Source organism: Aulostomus chinensis, chromosome 14 (genome assembly GCF_037954235.1).
Source record: "Aulostomus chinensis isolate RoL2024-O1b breed Wild chromosome 14, RoL_Achi_v1.0, whole genome shotgun sequence".
NCBI classification, from domain to species: Eukaryota; Metazoa; Chordata; class Actinopteri; order Syngnathiformes; family Aulostomidae; genus Aulostomus; species Aulostomus chinensis.
This window is the reverse complement of record NC_141333.1, coordinates 3770837-3789587: the sequence shown is the minus strand read 5'-3', so window position 1 is coordinate 3789587 and position 18751 is coordinate 3770837. Positions and strand designations below refer to the sequence as shown.

Genomic DNA, 18751 nt, shown 5'->3' with positions numbered 1-18751 from the left:
TAATGCAAAGTTCAACTGCTACCTCAAACTGTGCTGACCAAAGTGAGGAGCATCATTAGGCCGCTTTGAGAGAAACAATAAAGAACTAATGCAATCAACAGCGTATCACCTTTCCACAAAGGAGGAGCAGCAGTGATCGAGCCAACGTAATTGCCAGCTGAAGCCTCCCAGGTTGTCAGACAGCAACGCTTCGATTGTCGTGGCTCTCAGCCGGCGATACCGACGTGCAGGAGCCCTTTGTGTGTGTGAGGCGAAACGGCCTGTCAATTAACTCCAATGTAAAGCTTTTCATGCACCTACGAGGTGCTCAGAGCAGCAGCCACTCAGGCCACTGTGTGGATGACGCATATACAAGCACCAGCTTCCTCATCACACAACAAGACCATAGACACATCATTGCCATGAAAAATAATTATTTGATATGTCTGCGGAATGAGTCAACGTGTGTGACACATCTACCACCCCCAACGTCACTGTGGATCACTCTGAAGTGCAAGTTCTTGTTGACGTACCTGTAAGCTGCAACAAATCTATAAGACCCAGATAAATGATCGGTTTAATGTCGAAATTCGTTGGACTTGACGTTAGATTTTTTTTAATTTTTTTTTTAACTGAAAAGGAAATCAGTGTTAAAGTCAAACTCCAACTTCGGACTTAAAACAAGAAATGATCAACCTCACGCTGAGTGGACGGCACCATTGGAGGATGTTGGATTTTTAGCCCTTGACACAAATCAACTACTTTTGTCATTACTCTCACGGCAGGGCCCCTCTCTTATTTGATAATGTGCGACTGTCCGTGCCATCCAAGTTACCGCAATGTCTGATGAACGGCTTGAGAGAATTTCTTTGTCACAATGTCAAGGTCATCTCCATGGTAACGTGATATCGCAAATCTTGAGAGATTTTCTTAAAAATGGTGCAAACGTCCACTGGGACTCGAGGATGACGCGACAAGATTTTTGGTCTCCAGAGGTCAAGGTCACCGTGACAGGCATAAAACTTAGCTTGTCGAGATTTGATTGAAGTAACTGAGATGCAAATGATTTTCTGCACATAAATGATTATTAATCGTAACCTCCAACAACTTTAGTTGGAGATTTTTTTACACTCACAAGATGTGAAATGCATCCCCTGTAACTGTCCCCATGACCGGCTGCTTTCACCTCCAGCTCTTCTTGTTTACATTGCTTATTTGTACATTGCGGCTGGTTTGCAGACTGTCTGACCGCATCTATATCTGGCAGTGACGATCAGACAGCTCTGGCTTTCTTTATCCCAGGCTATGAAAAGTATTTTGTGTCCCAATGTGTCTGAATATGATTGAAATGGATTTACACTCGCATTTAAAATGTGTCTCCTGCTCAAACTGAAATCTGATTTCTCTTTTTTTATCTTTTGAAAAACAGACAGTGCATCAGAGCTTGCTCTCGGTATTCCGTCTCGGGTTTGCTGACAGTAAACACAGAGCTGTTTGTTGCTCATCTGCAAGAATCCAGACAATCTATCGTGGCCTGCTACAGTCCAATATGCATGTGTGACTTGCAATCATTTTCTGATTGGATCTGCTCAGGAAGATCCAGCTACATTACTTTAATTACTGCTTGATTGCAGGTGCAAAAATAATCAATTTTTTTCCTCATATGAATCAGACTCTCCTAGGATTCTGTGTCCTTTAAACTGAGTGAAGTAAAATCGAGGCTTCATAAGATGGCCTCTACCATAACAAAGCTGACCCTCCCCCCCAATTTATGCTGAACAGGGGCCTGAGTGAAGGCAAAGAGATTCACCGAGACATCCCTCCCTGAACTGGAGGCTCTGCCACAGGATATTGCAACTGCACTCTTTAAGAGAAGCAATAACAGGTCACATTTGATCTGAGACTGCATTTCCTAAAAGGCATCGCTTTGAGTTATCCACCCCACTCCTTTAGCAATGTCTGGGAAATGAAGAACAACCTGAAGAAAATTAGCTTTGGAAAAAAATTAGAACAAAGGGAAAAAAAAACAGGAACTCATAAAAACTCACAATGGGGATAGATAAAATGCCTCATTTGCCATTTCATTTGGCATTTTTCAGAACCTGCCAATATTGGGCAAACTGACCATGACTGAAAGCATAGAAATGAGAAATTATTCAAATGCGAATGGTTTTCTGGGTTACTATGCAAATGTTGAAGCATTTGTGTTTGAACGTGTTGCTTTTTGTGGCAGTGGCAGAAGTGTTTCACTTCTTAAATGTGTTAAAACAACTAAAAATAGAACACTAGAAATGTGCTTTTCATTGAGGGCTCATCTGATCTGCTCGGATGAAGCCGGAGTCCTGTCGTCATACTCAGCCGCGTGCGTGTGTCAGAGCTATGTGGTCCGTCTGTTTGGGCTGTAAAACGGGAGGTAAATTGTTTGGAGCATTGCACAACCCCAATAAAATGACCCGTGTCACTGCCACGGTTTGATCCATTTGCTCTGATAACATTTGGAAAGATAAATAGCCGCATGATTCAATTATTCATCCACATTCACTTTAGCTGAGTGGGAACCGAAGTGGCCATCGCTGCTCTGGCCTTGTCTGCTGTTACTACTTTGGTTGTTAAAACTATTGTTCTGAGTGTCACGTACCCCCTTCAAAATTAAATTAGATTAGAATATTTGATCAGTTTGGTCCAGTAACATAAAAGCCTCATTATTAAATGACTTATCTGTATGCAAGCTAACAGAGGGCTAACTGGAAGTATTTATCTCTGCAGAGAGAGCTGGAATGTCGCCACATGCATGAACGCCATCTACTGTGACATGCAGAGAGATTTATCCGGCTGCAATGAGCTTAATGAGTGCTGTGTGAACTCATTTGGCAAGGACTTGAATGTAAAAGATGTTCATTTCTGAAAATATGATGCACTGTAGCTTTAAGATATTGCTGTCATAGAAACATGATACCTATGCCCAGTACTTTTCCCGGAGCTGCGAGTGGCCTCTCCAGCGTCCTGCCACTGTGTTTTAGCCAGAAAAAGAAGACGCCATTTGCACGCACGTCCTTATTTTCTACAGCAGTCAGATTTTGTGGTTAGTGCTTCACTGCGTGCCAAAACACACACATGCTTTCACTGATTTTACACTTTAAGGCATGGGTGTGAAAAAGGGATATCACATTACAGGAGGTGCGAGGAAGAATGTGTGCATGTGTGTCTATTCCATCTGAGTCTCAGGACTTCCTGAGCCACAGCAATTAATGGTGACAATTTAAAGTTTGATGCACAGGTCTTTGCTGAGGCGGTCGGGTCGGGCAAGTTGAGGAAGTCACCTATCCTATCCAATAGTAGCATGATATTAATGTTCAGAGGCATGCTGCCGCTAACCTGGCAGCCACGGGAAATCAATCACTACCTCGGCATTGCTTTCGCTTGACAAATATGCTCTCACTGGCCAGGTAGCCGAGCTAATGGCCTCCAAAGTATTTCTGTCAACGACACGGCTCCTATTAATTATTCAGTCAGCCATGCTTCTATGCTGTAGTGATACCTTCGAATATTCTCAGCGCTGTGAGAGGCCTTTCTCCCACCGGGTTACTGTCCCTCAAGTGGCAAGCTGCTTCTGCAGGAGCCATAATTCCATTTGCTCTACTTCTACTGAGGGAAGGAACGAGACAAGCTGCTTTCATCACTTATCAAGAAAGACAGCAGTCTCCAGAGATGCATGAACGCAAACATGACCGCAGGCTGATAAAGAGTTTGGACTGGGCTTGAGTCGCTAATGAGGCAGGTAGGGTTTCATCGTCATGCTGGAGTGGAAGGAGCTGTCAACGACCACAAGATTTATTTGTCAGTAGACGTGAAAGCATGCTAAATATAGTAGGTGATCTTGTGCGTAATGATGCAGTACTAATGTAGTAAACAGGGCAAAAGATGATCATACTTTTTGATTTAAACAGGGTTTTAAATCCAGTATAGACCAATGCCAACAGTGAACAAAGAGCACAATGGCGGTAAATCCGGCTGTTACCAGACAACCGCTGGCCACCATGCTCTTATGGAGTTAAATCCCTTTTTTTTTAAGCCCACTAAGGGGTGATGGGCTTCGGAGGAGGGAGAGGAAAGGGAGATGTGCTGCATTCAGGTCAACATGGGAATGTGGGAGGAATTAACTTCCTTTTTCAAAATAGTATCAACCTGGGTCACCAGATGGGAGACCCCAATTTTCCACCACTCTCGTGATTTCTGACTTAATCATCCAAAACATTTGGGTCAGCCATGATAAACTAGTATGACTGAAGGCCACTAAAACATTTGTTAAAAACAGCCAGAAACATTTTCACTCCTGTTGTGAAAAAGTTAAAATCCTTATGGGAACATTCTTTTTGAAACAGTTTGAAAAAGCAACAGAAATAGTAGCCTCATATTGATACATTTATGTAAATAGAAGAACTTCAAATGCGAAATGAGTCCTATGAACTGCATTATGGATAAAAGATAAAAGAATAGAAACGTGCCACACAGATTAACAGTTATTTAACAATAAATTAGGATGTAAAGGTTCACAAACGGAAGTAAATCAACTATACATTCACAGCATTTTAAAGATTCATCCGATCGGTGCTTGCTCTGCATAAAAATGCCCTCTTGATTTTTATGGTCAAACAACTATCCATGAATCATAAGGTAATAATCAGGGTTAAGAAAGTGTGTACTCTAGCCAAGTGTGTGTGTGTGCGTGCACGCGTGCGTGCGTAGCATTCATCCAGATGTGGCTGCTGCGTAATCACAGTCATGCAGGGTTGACAAACTTCTGCATCCTCAAGAATGAAGGTGAGGTCCCTTTGACGTATTCAGGCAAGCAGGAACTCATGAGTGACCACGTTTATACAATGAGAATATCAAAAGCCTTCCTGGCACAAAGTGTAGTTCACGAAATCAAACCTTAAAACACAATTTTGTCCATTAAATGTTGTGTGATGGTGACAGATGTCAGATGACATTCGTGCAGGAAGATTCATAATTTATGGTGGCTTCACTTGAATGGAACAAAACACAGGTTGTGTTTTCTGTTGTAGGTCTACCTGATGGGAAAGTATTAAAAATAGTTAAAAATAGAGACGGCAGTAATGTTACACCTTCCTTTCCTCATATGAGTGATCCAGTTTCAGAGCATTCCTGGGATGAAACGATGCCCCTGTTGTGGCACACGTGAGAGGCCGTGGGCTGTTTGCTTCGTGCCTGGACAGAGCAGAGGAGAGAAGGACAAGACACATCTTGTTTTTTCAGGCTTGCAAGCTTTCCGTGTGCGTGTGGTCAGTTTTTTCCCCCCCTCTTTTTTCCATTATAGCTAAAAATCAGGGGAAAGGGAAGTTTTGCTGGACACATACAGTAAGCGAGTCTCAGCAAATCCTCAGTGGTCCCTAAATGTTATTTAGCCACTCAGAGCTTTGTGTTTAAGTCCAGGAGCCTCGTTAAACCCACCACCAAGAAGCTGAAGTCTACTTTGTGTTGACCATGTGCGTGAACACGTGGAAAAGTTAAGCATGCATATATAAAAACACCTCTATATTGCCTCCCACAGGATGAGGAAAACAAAGAAAACACAATATAAATTCATAACACAGTGATTTCCTATAAACAACTGGTGGCATGAAAATGCTGAAATTGAGTGAATAAGATATGATTTCTGTGAATTATAATTTCAGGTCCCGATATAACTCCCTCGGTTTCATTATTTGTAGCCCAGGTAGATAACTTGTGTCTACACTTTGACTGAATGTGGGAAGTCTTGTCCTGCATCCTCAAAATAACGAAACTGAGGGAACGAGATATGGTCACGAGTCACATAAATTGAGGGAACACATACCTTGTGGCCTCAAAATAATGTAACTGAGGGAACCAGTTAAGTTTTGTTGCTGGAAAATAATTGCATTTGGGAAATAAGTTGTATCTTGTGATCTCAAGATAATAAAATTGATGGAACAACTTGGATCTCGAGGCCACAGCATTTTCTCTGGTGTGGGCAGCAGAGAGCACCACTATAATTGTGTGCTTTGAACCCACGAGCTGGTGTGAGTGTGCGCGCGCCTGTGATAGATTTTTTTTTTTTCACCAACACTCAGTAAACGCAGCATCCACGTCGGGTCACGTGAGAAGGTCCGCTAAGAATGCAGTGACGTGCGAGAGTTCCGTCAGTGTAGCGGTGTCTGACAGCCAGCCTGCACGGGCCAGCAGCTGCCTTGCCCGGCTGGGAGATTCGACAGGGGTCGGTCCAAGGCGGAGCGGAGCAAAGAGCCAAGAGCAGAAAAACAAGCAGCGGACTGTCAGTCCAGGGCAGAGAGGTGAGAGTAGATGATGTTTCTGGTCCCGCGGTACTTGGAAAACATGTTTTGGCAGTGACTGGACTCAGAGGAGGGAGTGGATATGAATTTCTTATCGTGTTTTTCTCCGCTGCGCTCCCCCTGTTCACCAGCCAGCCGAGCACTGTGAAGGAAGCAGCCGCGCTCCTGCTGCTGTATCGCCGCGTCTCCCCCTGCCTCCTTCCCGGGGACCGGACTGCGAGTGTGGATGCTGTGGTGCTTTGTCTTACATTTGTGCGTTAAGTAGCGCCTCTGGAAAGGGAGACGAACTTGGATAAGACCGGAGAACAACAGGCAAAATCAAGTAGTGAGGTAGAGGGCAGCTGTGGTGTAACGGGAGCGCAGGAGAGGAGGAGTTGCAGCAGCAGCAGGAGAAGCAGAAACCTGCGGGTTGGCTGAGCCTGCGGGGACGAGGATGAGCAGGGACACAGCCAAGGTGTCACTGTGATTAGAGGATAGGAAGCTGGACCAGGAGAGGCGTTAAAGCCCAAAGGATGGCGGGTAACGACCCCGGTGCGCACACATTCTGTCAGCCGACCGCAGCCCTGCAAGCCGCAGCAGCAGCAACATGAGGAGGAGGAGGTACGCAGCATCAGTCCTCCACATCCTCATTATTCATTTACCCTTCCCCACCCTCCTTTCCCCACCATTACACCCAACCATTCCCAGTCGCCCTTCCTAATATCAATCCATCTGCCCTTCCTGTGTGTCCCATAAACTACATCCCCCCATCAGGCACCTTTTGGACCCCAAGTGGCTCCCAGAAGTGTTGCAGGGAAACCTGGGGCAGTAGTTGAAGGCAGGTGTACCCCTGCCAAAACATGGTTTGAGTTCCCTCTTACCACACTTTCCATCAGAGGCAGCTTCCATTCACCTTTGCCAAGAGCAGAGGCATTTTTCTTCTAGATGTGAATCACTGTCATGAAATCAATGGCTTCTGTGTTAGTTTACATCATATCAAGTTTAGGAAACCCCTCCTTATATGTGCCAGGAGGCTGGCCAGGCCCGGGAGTTTCCATTGATCCAGTTCAATTAACAAGGCTTTTTATCCAGTTCATCACATCCAGTTCCCTGAGCTTTTTGGCAGTGAAGCCGATGCTAACTGCTGAGATGGACAATAAAAAATAAATAAAAAAAATAGCAGCCCGGCTCGCCATCTGGGCGTTCACTCTGCCTCGCTAGATCATGAAACTTTAATAGGGTCTAATTTTCAAACCACCTCATAATTTATTACTGTGGCGGTTGAACCGACAACCCTGAAATGATTGAAGTTAAGAGGCGGGTTTTTATTAACAAAGTAAAGCAGAAATACAGCCAGAATTAAATTCAGTGGTAAAAGTTGGCAGCAGCATGGTGAGAAGAAGTGGATATCACTCTGAGTGAGCGCAGGAAAATCACTGTCGTGTAAAATTCACTAGCCTACAGCAACTCGGTGCTGCCAAAGCTTTATTTCCCTCAGGTCTCCGCTAGTTCTGAGTTCACTTTGAAGCGGCTGATCATCTTTGGATGTGTGGACCTCTGCATTATGTGGACTTTTGTTTTGAAAGGTCGTTCTACATGCGTTATAAAATAACATTTTCCCTTTGTCGGCACGTGAATGATATGTATAACATACATCTGCTGCTAAAGAATCAAATCGTGGAGACAAAACTGAAATAAAAAAACAAAACACAACCAAGAAACTTAGCTGAAATGTTCTCAAGTGTATTTTCTAATTGTCGTAAAACTTTTCAACATAAAATAAAGTGCAGAGAGCTCCCAGCAGCATTTCTTAGAAAGTTCAGTAAAAAAGTCATGATTGGATAAAGGCAGGAAATAGCTTCCCGAGGGGGCTGCAGCACGGCCGAAGTAGCGGCCTTTAGAATAAAGATAAAAAAACAGGTCTTGATTGGCGGGAAAATGCTGAATATAAAACATGTTTCTGTTTAGTAGCTACGACCATCTTCTCCGTTGTTATTTTGGAGTGGATGTCTCAGACACCAACAGAGCTGCCAGACCTCAACATTACATTCTTACGTTTGCGCAGTCACACATACAATCAGACATGGTTTAACCGCCTGCTGAAACGAAATCAGACGCTGCATGTGTTTTTTTGACGTGTCAGTAGTTTGTTAGGGAGGCACCGTGGCGTGAGCTCTAACTCGGTCAAGATCGGACCCGCCCTCTGCAGCGTCATGTATTCGTAGGTCCCGACCTGCCTGCTTGTGGCGACTGCTCGGCCACGTTGAGGAAATGTGTGACAGGAACACCAAGGCTCATTTAATCACGTCCCAGTATTCACTGCTGCCAACATGGGGGTGTAACTGGGAGTGTAACTGGTTACAACAGTGCCCTCTTACCTGGGACTCATCTGCTCTGATTCTTTTTCCAAACTACAATCAATCAGTCAATTATTTATGTAGTACTTTAAATAAAATAAAATTCAAGACAAAGTGCTTCTCAGAAAGAAAAGACAAATGAACCCAGAACCCTCATCCGAAGAAGACGCCCCAACACGAGGCTCCAGAGATGATGTTCCTATGAGTGAACTTAAATAAATATGTTAATAGATGATGAATAGAAGCCAAACTGTACAAAAAGTAGGGAATCACTGGGAATCCCCGTCAGGAGCAGGACATGAAATGCCGGCCCTGAGGAGAACAAATCAAATGATGAGATCAGCGGTTCACGACCTGGGGGACAGGATCCCCACGGGGGTAGCAAAGCAATCTCTGGGGGTCCCCACATGGTTGTGTGTTAAAAAAGAATAGCCTGGGAACTGTTTTACATTCTCCTACCTGTGACAGGGATATTGGCTTATTGAGTAAGTTAGAATTAAAGTGTTCCTGTTCTTTAAAACTAGTAAACTATGAAAACAGGTCTTCAATAAAGCCAGTAAAACTGTAAAGCTGTTCTTTTTTATTCTACTCTATCAGGTCATCAGTTTAATTCATTCCATTATTGCTCTTTTAAGCCAGAACTACACATATTGTGCGCAGATATTTCAATCTAAAACACTCAAGACAGAATGGATTTTTTTTGTTTTTAATTTCAAACTGCATGACACACGTGGGAGGGTTGATTTTTCTCAGGAAGGTTGAGAAGCACAGGCTTGGCTCGTTGTTGTTTTGCATTGAAAAACAGCAGTAAATGACAAATTAGACACAAATTTCATCAAGAAAACAACTGAGACGGATTTGCCTCGGTTCACTTGGTGGTGACGTGGGACGCCCTGCTGCACTGTCAGTGTTGGGGGATGACGTTCTACTGTTGAACAGAAAGAACATCATATTTGCTTCCATACTTCAACTGATTCTGATTTTGTATATGTATTTGATTTGCCAGATAAAAGTGTAGAAACGGTTTGGGAAAGGGCAGACGCTTTCAAAAAAGCCTTTTTTTTGGCAATTTCATGAACCATCTGTCTATCACGAGCTAACTTTAATCCGGCAGATCAACAAACTCACACAGAAGCCGGAGACAGTCGGTAGAAAAATGAATAAAATAGAATGTTGGAACTGTTTCTGAATAATTTGCGGCAGAAATGTTGAGACTATATGTTGCCAGCTCTCTCTTCTGGTGACTCAAGTTAGACCTTTCCCCCAAAAAATGGGGGCGAATAAAACGTTGGCTCCGCTGGAGAGAGAAGTGTAGAGGTGAAGTGTGTTTACTTTCGTCAGTTAGTTTGGGTGAAATGACCCTTTTAAGGAGCAGCTTCGGTCATGTCAGGGGGCTTCGAGTGGCCTGGCCCAGATCGAACCAGCCTCTGGTGATCAAAAACAGAGCAAGCATCTAGTGTCACTCATCTGGTCAGCGACACACTCGGCCACTCTCTCTGGTTTACAGCAGAGAGCCAAGAGAAAAGACACTGGCTGGATTATCCTGCTGCTCTCTTGTGTAAACATATGATTTATATATTTTTTTTCAAGTTAATTTCTTCCTCCTTTGAGCACCAGAAATTCAATTCAGATGCAGCTGATAAAATGGGGAGACTTTAATCTCGTGAAATATGTTCCACGAAGTTGTACGAGCGTGTGAGCTCAGTGTTTAGTGGGAGCAGAGGAGAGAGTCTGTACCAGAGTGACACCTCAACATGCAAAGGACATGGAAATAACATGGAAGTGAGTCAGCCTCGCAAAGTCACAGCTGCTTTTACTTCAAAACCGAGTTGAACTCTTTAGGACAAAAAAGAGCAGCTCAATCATAATGTAGCCATCCTTACTCTTTTTGTTTTTGGTCAGTGCACGTGGTGGAACCTTGAGTTGCTCCAGTGCTATTATGAGACTAAACACTGTAATGGAGCGTTAACATCGAAATTCAACCTCGAAACATTCAGGGGAATTTGTTTTGTTTTTATTTGTTGAAACTTTTCTTTGGTGAAATGTCATTCAGAACACACTGCCCCAGAAGCTTCTTTCTCCCTCTAAGACCTGATGTGGCGTTCCCGGCATTTGAGGTGTTCACTGAACATTAAACGATATTTGATAACTTTACAGGACAAAAACAAGTCATTCTACACGGAGGCAGAGAAATACAGGTTTAAGAAAACTCTCAGGTTTTAGATTATTTATACAACTTTTGCTTTTGTTTCTTTGGCATTTTTAGTCTAAACGGGTAAAATGAAAGATGCCATATTTTCTTGGTCATACTCGTATAAATCACATCTAATAAGATCTGGTATATTTGATGAACTTGTACCAGTGGACATATTAATCAGGGTGCATGATATTAGTAGTGACCATTACCTGTAAATGAAGATGCTCTTTTATTGTTCTGTTCAGTCGTTCGATACACGGTTTACTTTTATTCACTTCAACTGAAGCCTCTGTTTTACTGTCTGCGAGGGTCCTGTGGGTCGGCGCGTGTGCGGTGCTTCCGTGTGAATGTCCGCGTAGCAGAAACTTGGCTGCGACTCTGCATGCGCTCGCAAACAAAAGACAAAGCAGCTCCTGCTCTCTTTGCATGAGACACCATTATTATGAGCAAGCTGTGCACGTGTGGAACACGTCCCCCTTAGCAGACACCAGGAAGACCTATGATTGACACTCCGGTTGCAGCTGTTTGCTTACTCATTTGTTTGGGAAATTAAATGCAGGTTTTAGTTTTTACTTCCCATCAATGAGGTCGAGTTTTTGTTTCTGTTTGTCTTCCAGCAGGATTAAGAGAAAACAACTAAAAGTTTTCTCCTTTTTTTCACATGGACCTTGGCGGCGGTCTGGACTGCAGTCTTAGTTCTCCCTGTTTTCAGGAAACATTTGATTTGCACAAAATGAGTAAAACGCCACACTTCACTTTGCTGGGGGAGCTACAGTACCAGCTGGTCAAATAAATCAAAAGGAAAGGAAAAGACAGAAAGAGGGGGAGTGAAACCCCACCTCTCACCTTCATTTCCTGTGTTGTCGCAGGGTTTGTGAACCCTTCACTGCAATCAGACGCTAAACAACGGTCAGAAAATGACAGGTTCTTTTGAAGTGTGGCTGAACAGGGGAGAGGACAGTGACCAGAAGGGGGAGTGTTTAAGATGTGACTCCATCAGCACTCCAGGGAGAGGCTCCAACTTCCTAAAAGTTGACTTTATTTCCTCTTTAACAAAGGCCAGGAACAAAATCCCTGGAACGTTCTTTTTTTTTTTTAACCATCAGCCCGCTATGACCAGGAGAGAACAGAAGCACATATGAAATTCATTGTCACTGCTGTGCCACAATGGAGACAAAACTACTTCAGATGTTCCATGCTAATATAAGCAACACAATAAGGAAGCAATGGGGAGACAGATCTCTAAGAGAGAGTATACTTGATAATAGCATTTCTAAAGATATTTCTCCCGACTTCAGTTCTGCGTTTGGCTCCAACTGAACCGCCAACAATGAGCGGTGAGCCAGGGCAGAGGCTCCAACAATGGCCATCCTCCTCGCTCCCTGCTGGCTCTATTGATTGGCTGTAACGACTGTATTCTTCCCGTGATGAAGCACCAAACACACAAACTTCATGACAGATTTGACGTGAGTGAAGCTTCTTTGGATTGCAGTACTCGGGGGTTTTATACAGATTTTTTGGACTTGATGCAATTGTTCGGTTTTATGTCTGCTTTGTCAGGAATGATCCTGGATCAGTTGCCTTTAAAAATCACTTCCAGCGCAGTGACATAAAAGCTTTACTGTGGTTTTGTTTGAACTGGCTTTGAAAGTAGTAGTCTGAAATTCTGATGGGAGGGAAAGCGATTCTTCACTCCTGACTGGCCCTTCTCCTGTTTGTACCAACCTCATGTTTGTCAATCCTCTGGTCTCCCGGAGTTTTTCATTACTGCCTCATTGCAGCTGCTGCATGTAGGACCCGCTGGTAACGGCAGTATCAATAAGATTATTGGTTCTGAGTAATAACTGCTTACAACCTTGTTGAACCTGCATCGTTTATATCCTTAACTAAAACCAAGGGCCACCCAACAGCACAGAACCTCACCGGTCAGGTCACGGACCGTCGGAGCGACGAGTCCTCAGACGCAAACAGTTTCAGTGTTGTGTTGAGCTGAACGTTAATAGTCGCTGGGGGGAGACATTTCGCTGTCGTTTTTTTATTCCCTTATACAAGTGTTAGATTGCCTTTGTCAGGGAACATATTTAAGCACCATGTTTTTGCTGCTTCTTTTTTCCACACAGATTGAGGCCATATGACTCAGCACTATTGTCATAAATGTGGTTAAGTAAGAGCGGTTGGTTCAAGGCAGTGTTTCTCAATGAAACAAGAAACCTCATTCTGCCACACTTGTTGCAGTATAACTCAGTTTATCTTTAGGGAACCGCCTCTCTGAACCTACCATAAAGTGCACCACTGCTCTGATCACTCAAGGCCGCATGCTCATCATCATCGAAGTTCTTTCCGCTACTGTTGACAGAAGGAGGCGTGAAAACAAAGGAAACCGACTGTAGAATTGCACACTTCAATATAGGAAAAAATACTCATTTTTCTCTCTTTTTCATTTTAAGTGTCAAGCTAATATGGTGGAAAACAATATAATATGTGCCTTGAATGTAACTGTGTCACTCCTAGCCTTCGTTCAGATAATTGACCGCTGCAGAATTGCTTTAGTTTTAATTAGCACAAGTGTAACTAATTGGCTTGCATAGAAGTGACATTGATGGCGGCAAGGAAATGAATAAATATAGAGAGGTATTGGTAAATTAAATGCAGCTGCTAAAACGTGAAAATGAAGTTGATCTCCTCAAGAAAAAGAAAACGTCTGTGTGCGAGTGGGTGGGTTTGTCCTGTGTGTGCCTCCCTGTGTGTGTGCAGACTTCATCAACTCTCAGTGCCTAGATGTTCATTTAGCTGACAGCAGAAATCTCCTAAGCAATGGATATGCTTGGATGTAATGTTTGTTAACCTTTGGAACAAAGCCGGTCCTGGCCCCTCTCATTCTCCTGTAATTGCTTACGCTGGGTAAGCACACTTGCCTGGAAAGGTTATCGTTTTCCTCGCAAGTTGTCATGATGAATGAGCAAACACAGCAGGAAATTAAAATTGGAAGAATATCTGCCTCACACGAAGCCGACATGTTCCCTTTGCAAAAAATAATGCTCCGTTGTTTGGTATCTGCACATTATTAAAAACATGAAAACAAATAAACAAAAGGCACCACGGGAACAGTGTAAATGAACACACGCAGGAAGGAAGGAAGGATGTAAACTTGCACTGCTGCTACATTAATATTCACTCGTCTAGTGTAACCTTCTGTTGGAGATTGTGTGTGTGTGTGTGTGTGTGTGTTAATACCATGTGGATGTGATTATGTGCGATGTGCACATGAATCCTTCGTGTGAGTCGATACACACATGGGTGATTGCAGTATGTTTGCTGTCCATCCATTAGCAGTGTTTGTGTGCGACTGATTATACACGATGCTCAGACAATTTTGTGCTTGTGCACACTGCTTTTCTTTTTTTTCCCTCTGCGAGTTAGTGAATCAATGTGCACATACGTGATTGCCCTCCCTTGATGCATAGCTCCCTGTGGGCAACAGATGCAGTCATTCACGTTACATATGTGAGCATTCATGTGCATGTTTCCTTATGTCCCGTTTTTAAGCCTGCTTGTGGTTGAAGACGGAGCAGCCTGGGTGGTCTCAGCTAGACAGTAGGCAGCATTGATAAGCCAGAGGTGAATGGCGGGTGAAGGCTGTTATCGCCAGAGGCTGGCTCAGGCTTCAGCACCACTGCCTGCTGGACCCTGAAAACTCATTTTGACAGATGCATCTCCTCCCTTGCTGTCGACGCACAGCGGGGGGCTGATGACACTCGCTCGCCCGAGCGGCTCAGAGTAGCCAGCACCATGTTGAACCTGCAATTTACACTCCTGCCCCTGGCGTAGAGCTGGGTAATGACATGCAAGAGGCAACTGCCATCTCACTGTGCCCATCGACACACAGACTCTTAGGCTATTTTCTGTTCTTCACTATTTTTAGACCGCCTTAAATGTGAGTTTATGTTGATCTCAGAAATACTGTAAGCTGCTGTTGTTGTCTAAAGCAATTGAAAAATGAACTCATTTAGTCCGTTATGTTTACTGGAAGATTAATTTATTCTCTAAATGTCTTCTGTACTTCAGGGATTATCCACACATCTGGATGTGCCTTTTTTTCAACCACACAGCCAGTAGTCGGAGGGAAAGTGGGACTGACAATGCTCCCAAAGGAGGAGGGCCCTCGAAAATCCCACAGAATGACTGGGAACAGGGTCCAGGATGAGGGCTGGGTGTTGGCAAGGTCCTCCGGATATGATTTTATTTTGATACATTGTGATACAGTATCCATACTTGGGTCTAGAATATCAGTTTAGTATCATGAAGAAACGATTATTGCTGTAGCAGCTTTATTGCACAGCCCTGGTCCAGGACTTGGTGCTATGCCACTGAGCACAGAGATTTTTTTTTTTTTTACAAAGCAATCATCCCCTCTGAAATGCTCACAACGCTCTCCAAATTTCTCCCCTTAGAAAGCCCCATCCCCAGAGCCTGCCTCATTCTACGTTCCTGTCCAATCAAAGCTGCTACAACGCTGTCACGCTGACTCCACTTCTCCTTTTCAAAATCTTAAATCAGCTTCCCAAGAGAGCTGTTTACAATAGCGGGTGCGACAGACAAAGAAAGCTCTAATTGGGGCTTTTCCATCTGGAAGAAATTAATTTAGAGTTACTCTGAGTGTCAAAACAAACCATGAATAAAATGATTAATAAATAAGTTTGATTCTCACCACAAGTAGAATAAAAAAAAGACATCTGCAACTCAGACAATTAACATGTGGCTCAGTGCCAGTGAAGAGGAAGTGCTTTTGGCCTACTGCCATGACTGTTTTCTCTGTTTTTCTTTTCAGACCAGAGAGAGAAAACACAGAGGAGGTGACCCTTATCATATCCTGAAGGAGACAAGACGCAGAGCATGACCCTCTGTTTGTCTACATTGCCAAAGAAGTGTCAGAGAAGTCTCCATGGCAAGAAAATCATTGCCTTCCCTGCTCCACCAGGAGCCCATTTAACCCTGATCCACACTGCAGCGAGAGGCTGAACCGTTCCCCTAACTCCACTGGGACCCTCCACCCATCTGCCAGCTCAGATCCCTTCTGATTGTTGGCAACCACATGTTTCAGGTGACTGTGTGTGACTGCCGCCGCCGCCCACTCTCGAGCAGCAGCCGCAGCAGCCTCCGACGACCCCGACCTGCACCATGCAGTGGAGACGGCGGCACTGCTGTCCCATCAAGATGACCTGGACCGTCAAGCGTTCACTGTTCCGGACACATGTGGCGGGCCTCCTCTCACTGGCTCTGCTTTTTACCCTCTTCTTATTTTTCAGCCACCAGGACTGGCTGCCTGGACGTAGCGGGCCACGGGACAACCCTCTGGCCTACACTGTCAGGGGTTTCCGCAGCCCCAGGGGAGAAGCCAACCAGAGCAGCTCCCTGAGGAGCCTGTGGAGAGAGGCAGGCATTGTAGCACCAAAGCCTCAGCTCAACTTGAGCTCTCAGCAGACAGAAGGCGGAGGGGTGGAGGCAGGTGGGGGGGGAGGAGGAGGGGCTGTTAGGATGGGGGTAATGGGACTCGGGGACTCCATGAGCACTAACAACAGTTTACAGAAGGAGATGGGTGTGGGAGGGAGGCTCAGCGCTCAGCCCTACCGCTACATTCTGAACGAGCCTTTCAAGTGCAGGGACGGTACACCATTCCTCATCCTCCTCATTGCTGCGGAACCCGGCCAGGCTGATGCCCGCAACGCGATCCGGCAGACTTGGGGGAATGAGAGTGTAGCAATGGGCCTGGGGTTTGTTCGTCTCTTCCTGCTCGGCACAGGAAAGAGTTCAGACACATACCTCCAGAGCAGCATTGAGGAGGAGAGCCGTGTTTACCATGACATTATCCAGCAGGACTATCAGGACACTTACTACAACCTCACCATCAAGACTCTAATGGGCATGAACTGGGTGGCTACCTACTGCCCACATGCCTCCTATGTGATGAAGACGGACAGCGACATGTTTGTCAATACCGAATATCTCATCCAGAAGCTGCTTAAGCCTGAGCTGCCTCCCAAGCAGAGGTACTTCACTGGCTACCTGATGAGAGGCTATGCACCAAACCGAAACAAGGACAGTAAGTGGTACATGCCGCCGGAGCTGTACCCGAGCGAGCGCTACCCGATATTCTGCTCTGGCACAGGGTACGTGTTCTCAGGGGACATGGCTGAGCTAATCTACCAGGCCTCTCTCAGCATACGCAGGCTGCACCTGGAGGACGTTTACGTGGGGATATGTCTGGCAAAGCTGCGCATCGATCCGGCACCACCTCCCAACGAATTCCTCTTCAACCACTGGCGAGTGTCTTACTCCAGCTGCAAGTACAGCCACCTCATCACATCGCATCAGTTCCATCCAAATGAACTCATCAAGTACTGGAACCACTTGCAGACCAACAAGCACAACGCCTGCATCAACGTGGCCAAGGAAAAGAACGGCAGGTACAGACACCGACGGTTTCATGGAGAGAGGCCTCCGTGATGCATCCTGTGAATACCACCTGCCTCAACAAACAAAGGGAGACGGGCGCACTGTAACAGCCGGTGGGAGGGCATGTTGAGCTCAGCACTATACACTATATAGGAAAAGCACATTGTTTTTTGGTATTGTGTACAGTTGATGATCCAAACTATTTTTTTATTTTGAGGAAAAAAAAATGTCAAGTATTGTAAACATGTTGCGCTATTCCTAAAAGGGCAGAGGAGGGCACAGGGACAAGGAGGAGGCGCAGAAAGACGCCGCAGCTCACATGTGGCGATTGTGATCATTCAGGTGCCAACAGTAAGGTGGTAATTCATGCCTCAGTTAGTGTGAGGGTTTCCTCGAATGGGGGTACAGTATATTACACGCAAGAATAATCAAAAAACAAAAAAACAAAACAAAAAAAATACACAAATGTGTTTACACAGACAAAGGGAAATGTATATGTATTATGTTGAAATTTAACTACCTAAATGAAAGTATCTTTGGCGACCAGTTACCCTGTTTCTCAGTGTTTACTTTACAGATTTATCAAATAACACCAGAGAAGGTTTATCTGTCATATTCTGTATTTTATTTTAAAAAAATAAACATGAAAGCACTCAGAATCACATCAGAGATGACTGAGATTGTATTTTTTAAAGCTTTATGGATTATAACGCTGCACTTGAGCAAATGTGCAATGAGTCAATTAACAATTAAATGTAATGAAGTCATTTTGTCTTCTGTTTGTGAGTGTGATTTCTCTGAGCACCTTTTATTGTCACTGAACGTGCAAAACATAGCCTGGGAGATAAAGATTACAAGTCTTGGGTTGTAGTTTTCAGCATTTGCACCCACTCAACAGTTTCACATCCTGAAAATATACTTCACCAAATAGTGGTAGCACTTTTTTTCCCCACCCAAAGCAGCTTTGCATTGAAAATGAATCCAAATTCGAGCTTTACTCTTTTTTTGACATTTGGCACAATTGTCATGTCGCTATCAACATCTAATGTTTCGTGTTTTGACATATTAGTGACAACAAAATTCAGGAAAATCCCCCTCTTGCTTTTGGAGATTTACCAAATCCGGCATGGAATAATGGGTTCTATTTTTTGGTTGTTTTGGTCAAGTTTTTTTTTTTGGGGGGGGGGGGGGTTGGCCCCTGGGTGGCAGGATTAATGTATTGTATCAAGTTCAAATGCTGAAATGCTGGGCAGCATGGCTCAGAGGTAGAGAGGCCATCTCGCAGGGTCGCTGGTTCAATCCTCACCTCTCTCCCGATGGCCATGTCCAAGTATCTTTGAGCAAGATACTGAGCCTATGTCCGCTGGGATAGGCTTCAGCCCCCCCCCCCCCCCCCCCCCCGTGTGACCCTTGACAGAGAAACAGTATAGAAAATGGATGCTGAAGTCCTTCAT

The 18751-nt window shown here is 44.5% G+C and overlaps 1 protein-coding gene across 1 annotated transcript; it reads left to right on the top strand.

The window, feature by feature from the left end:
- The first annotated feature begins 6153 nt into the window (after positions 1 to 6153).
- Positions 6154 to 18070, top strand: b3galt2 (UDP-Gal:betaGlcNAc beta 1,3-galactosyltransferase, polypeptide 2). The gene is made up of 3 exons (XM_086224294.1): positions 6154 to 6311; positions 6443 to 6911; positions 15673 to 18070. Exon 3 carries the CDS (start codon positions 16023 to 16025, stop codon positions 17346 to 17348), a length of 1326 nt encoding a protein of 441 aa, XP_086080420.1. The 5' UTR covers positions 6154 to 6311; positions 6443 to 6911; positions 15673 to 16022; the 3' UTR covers positions 17349 to 18070.
- Positions 18071 to 18751: the final 681 nt, after the last annotated feature.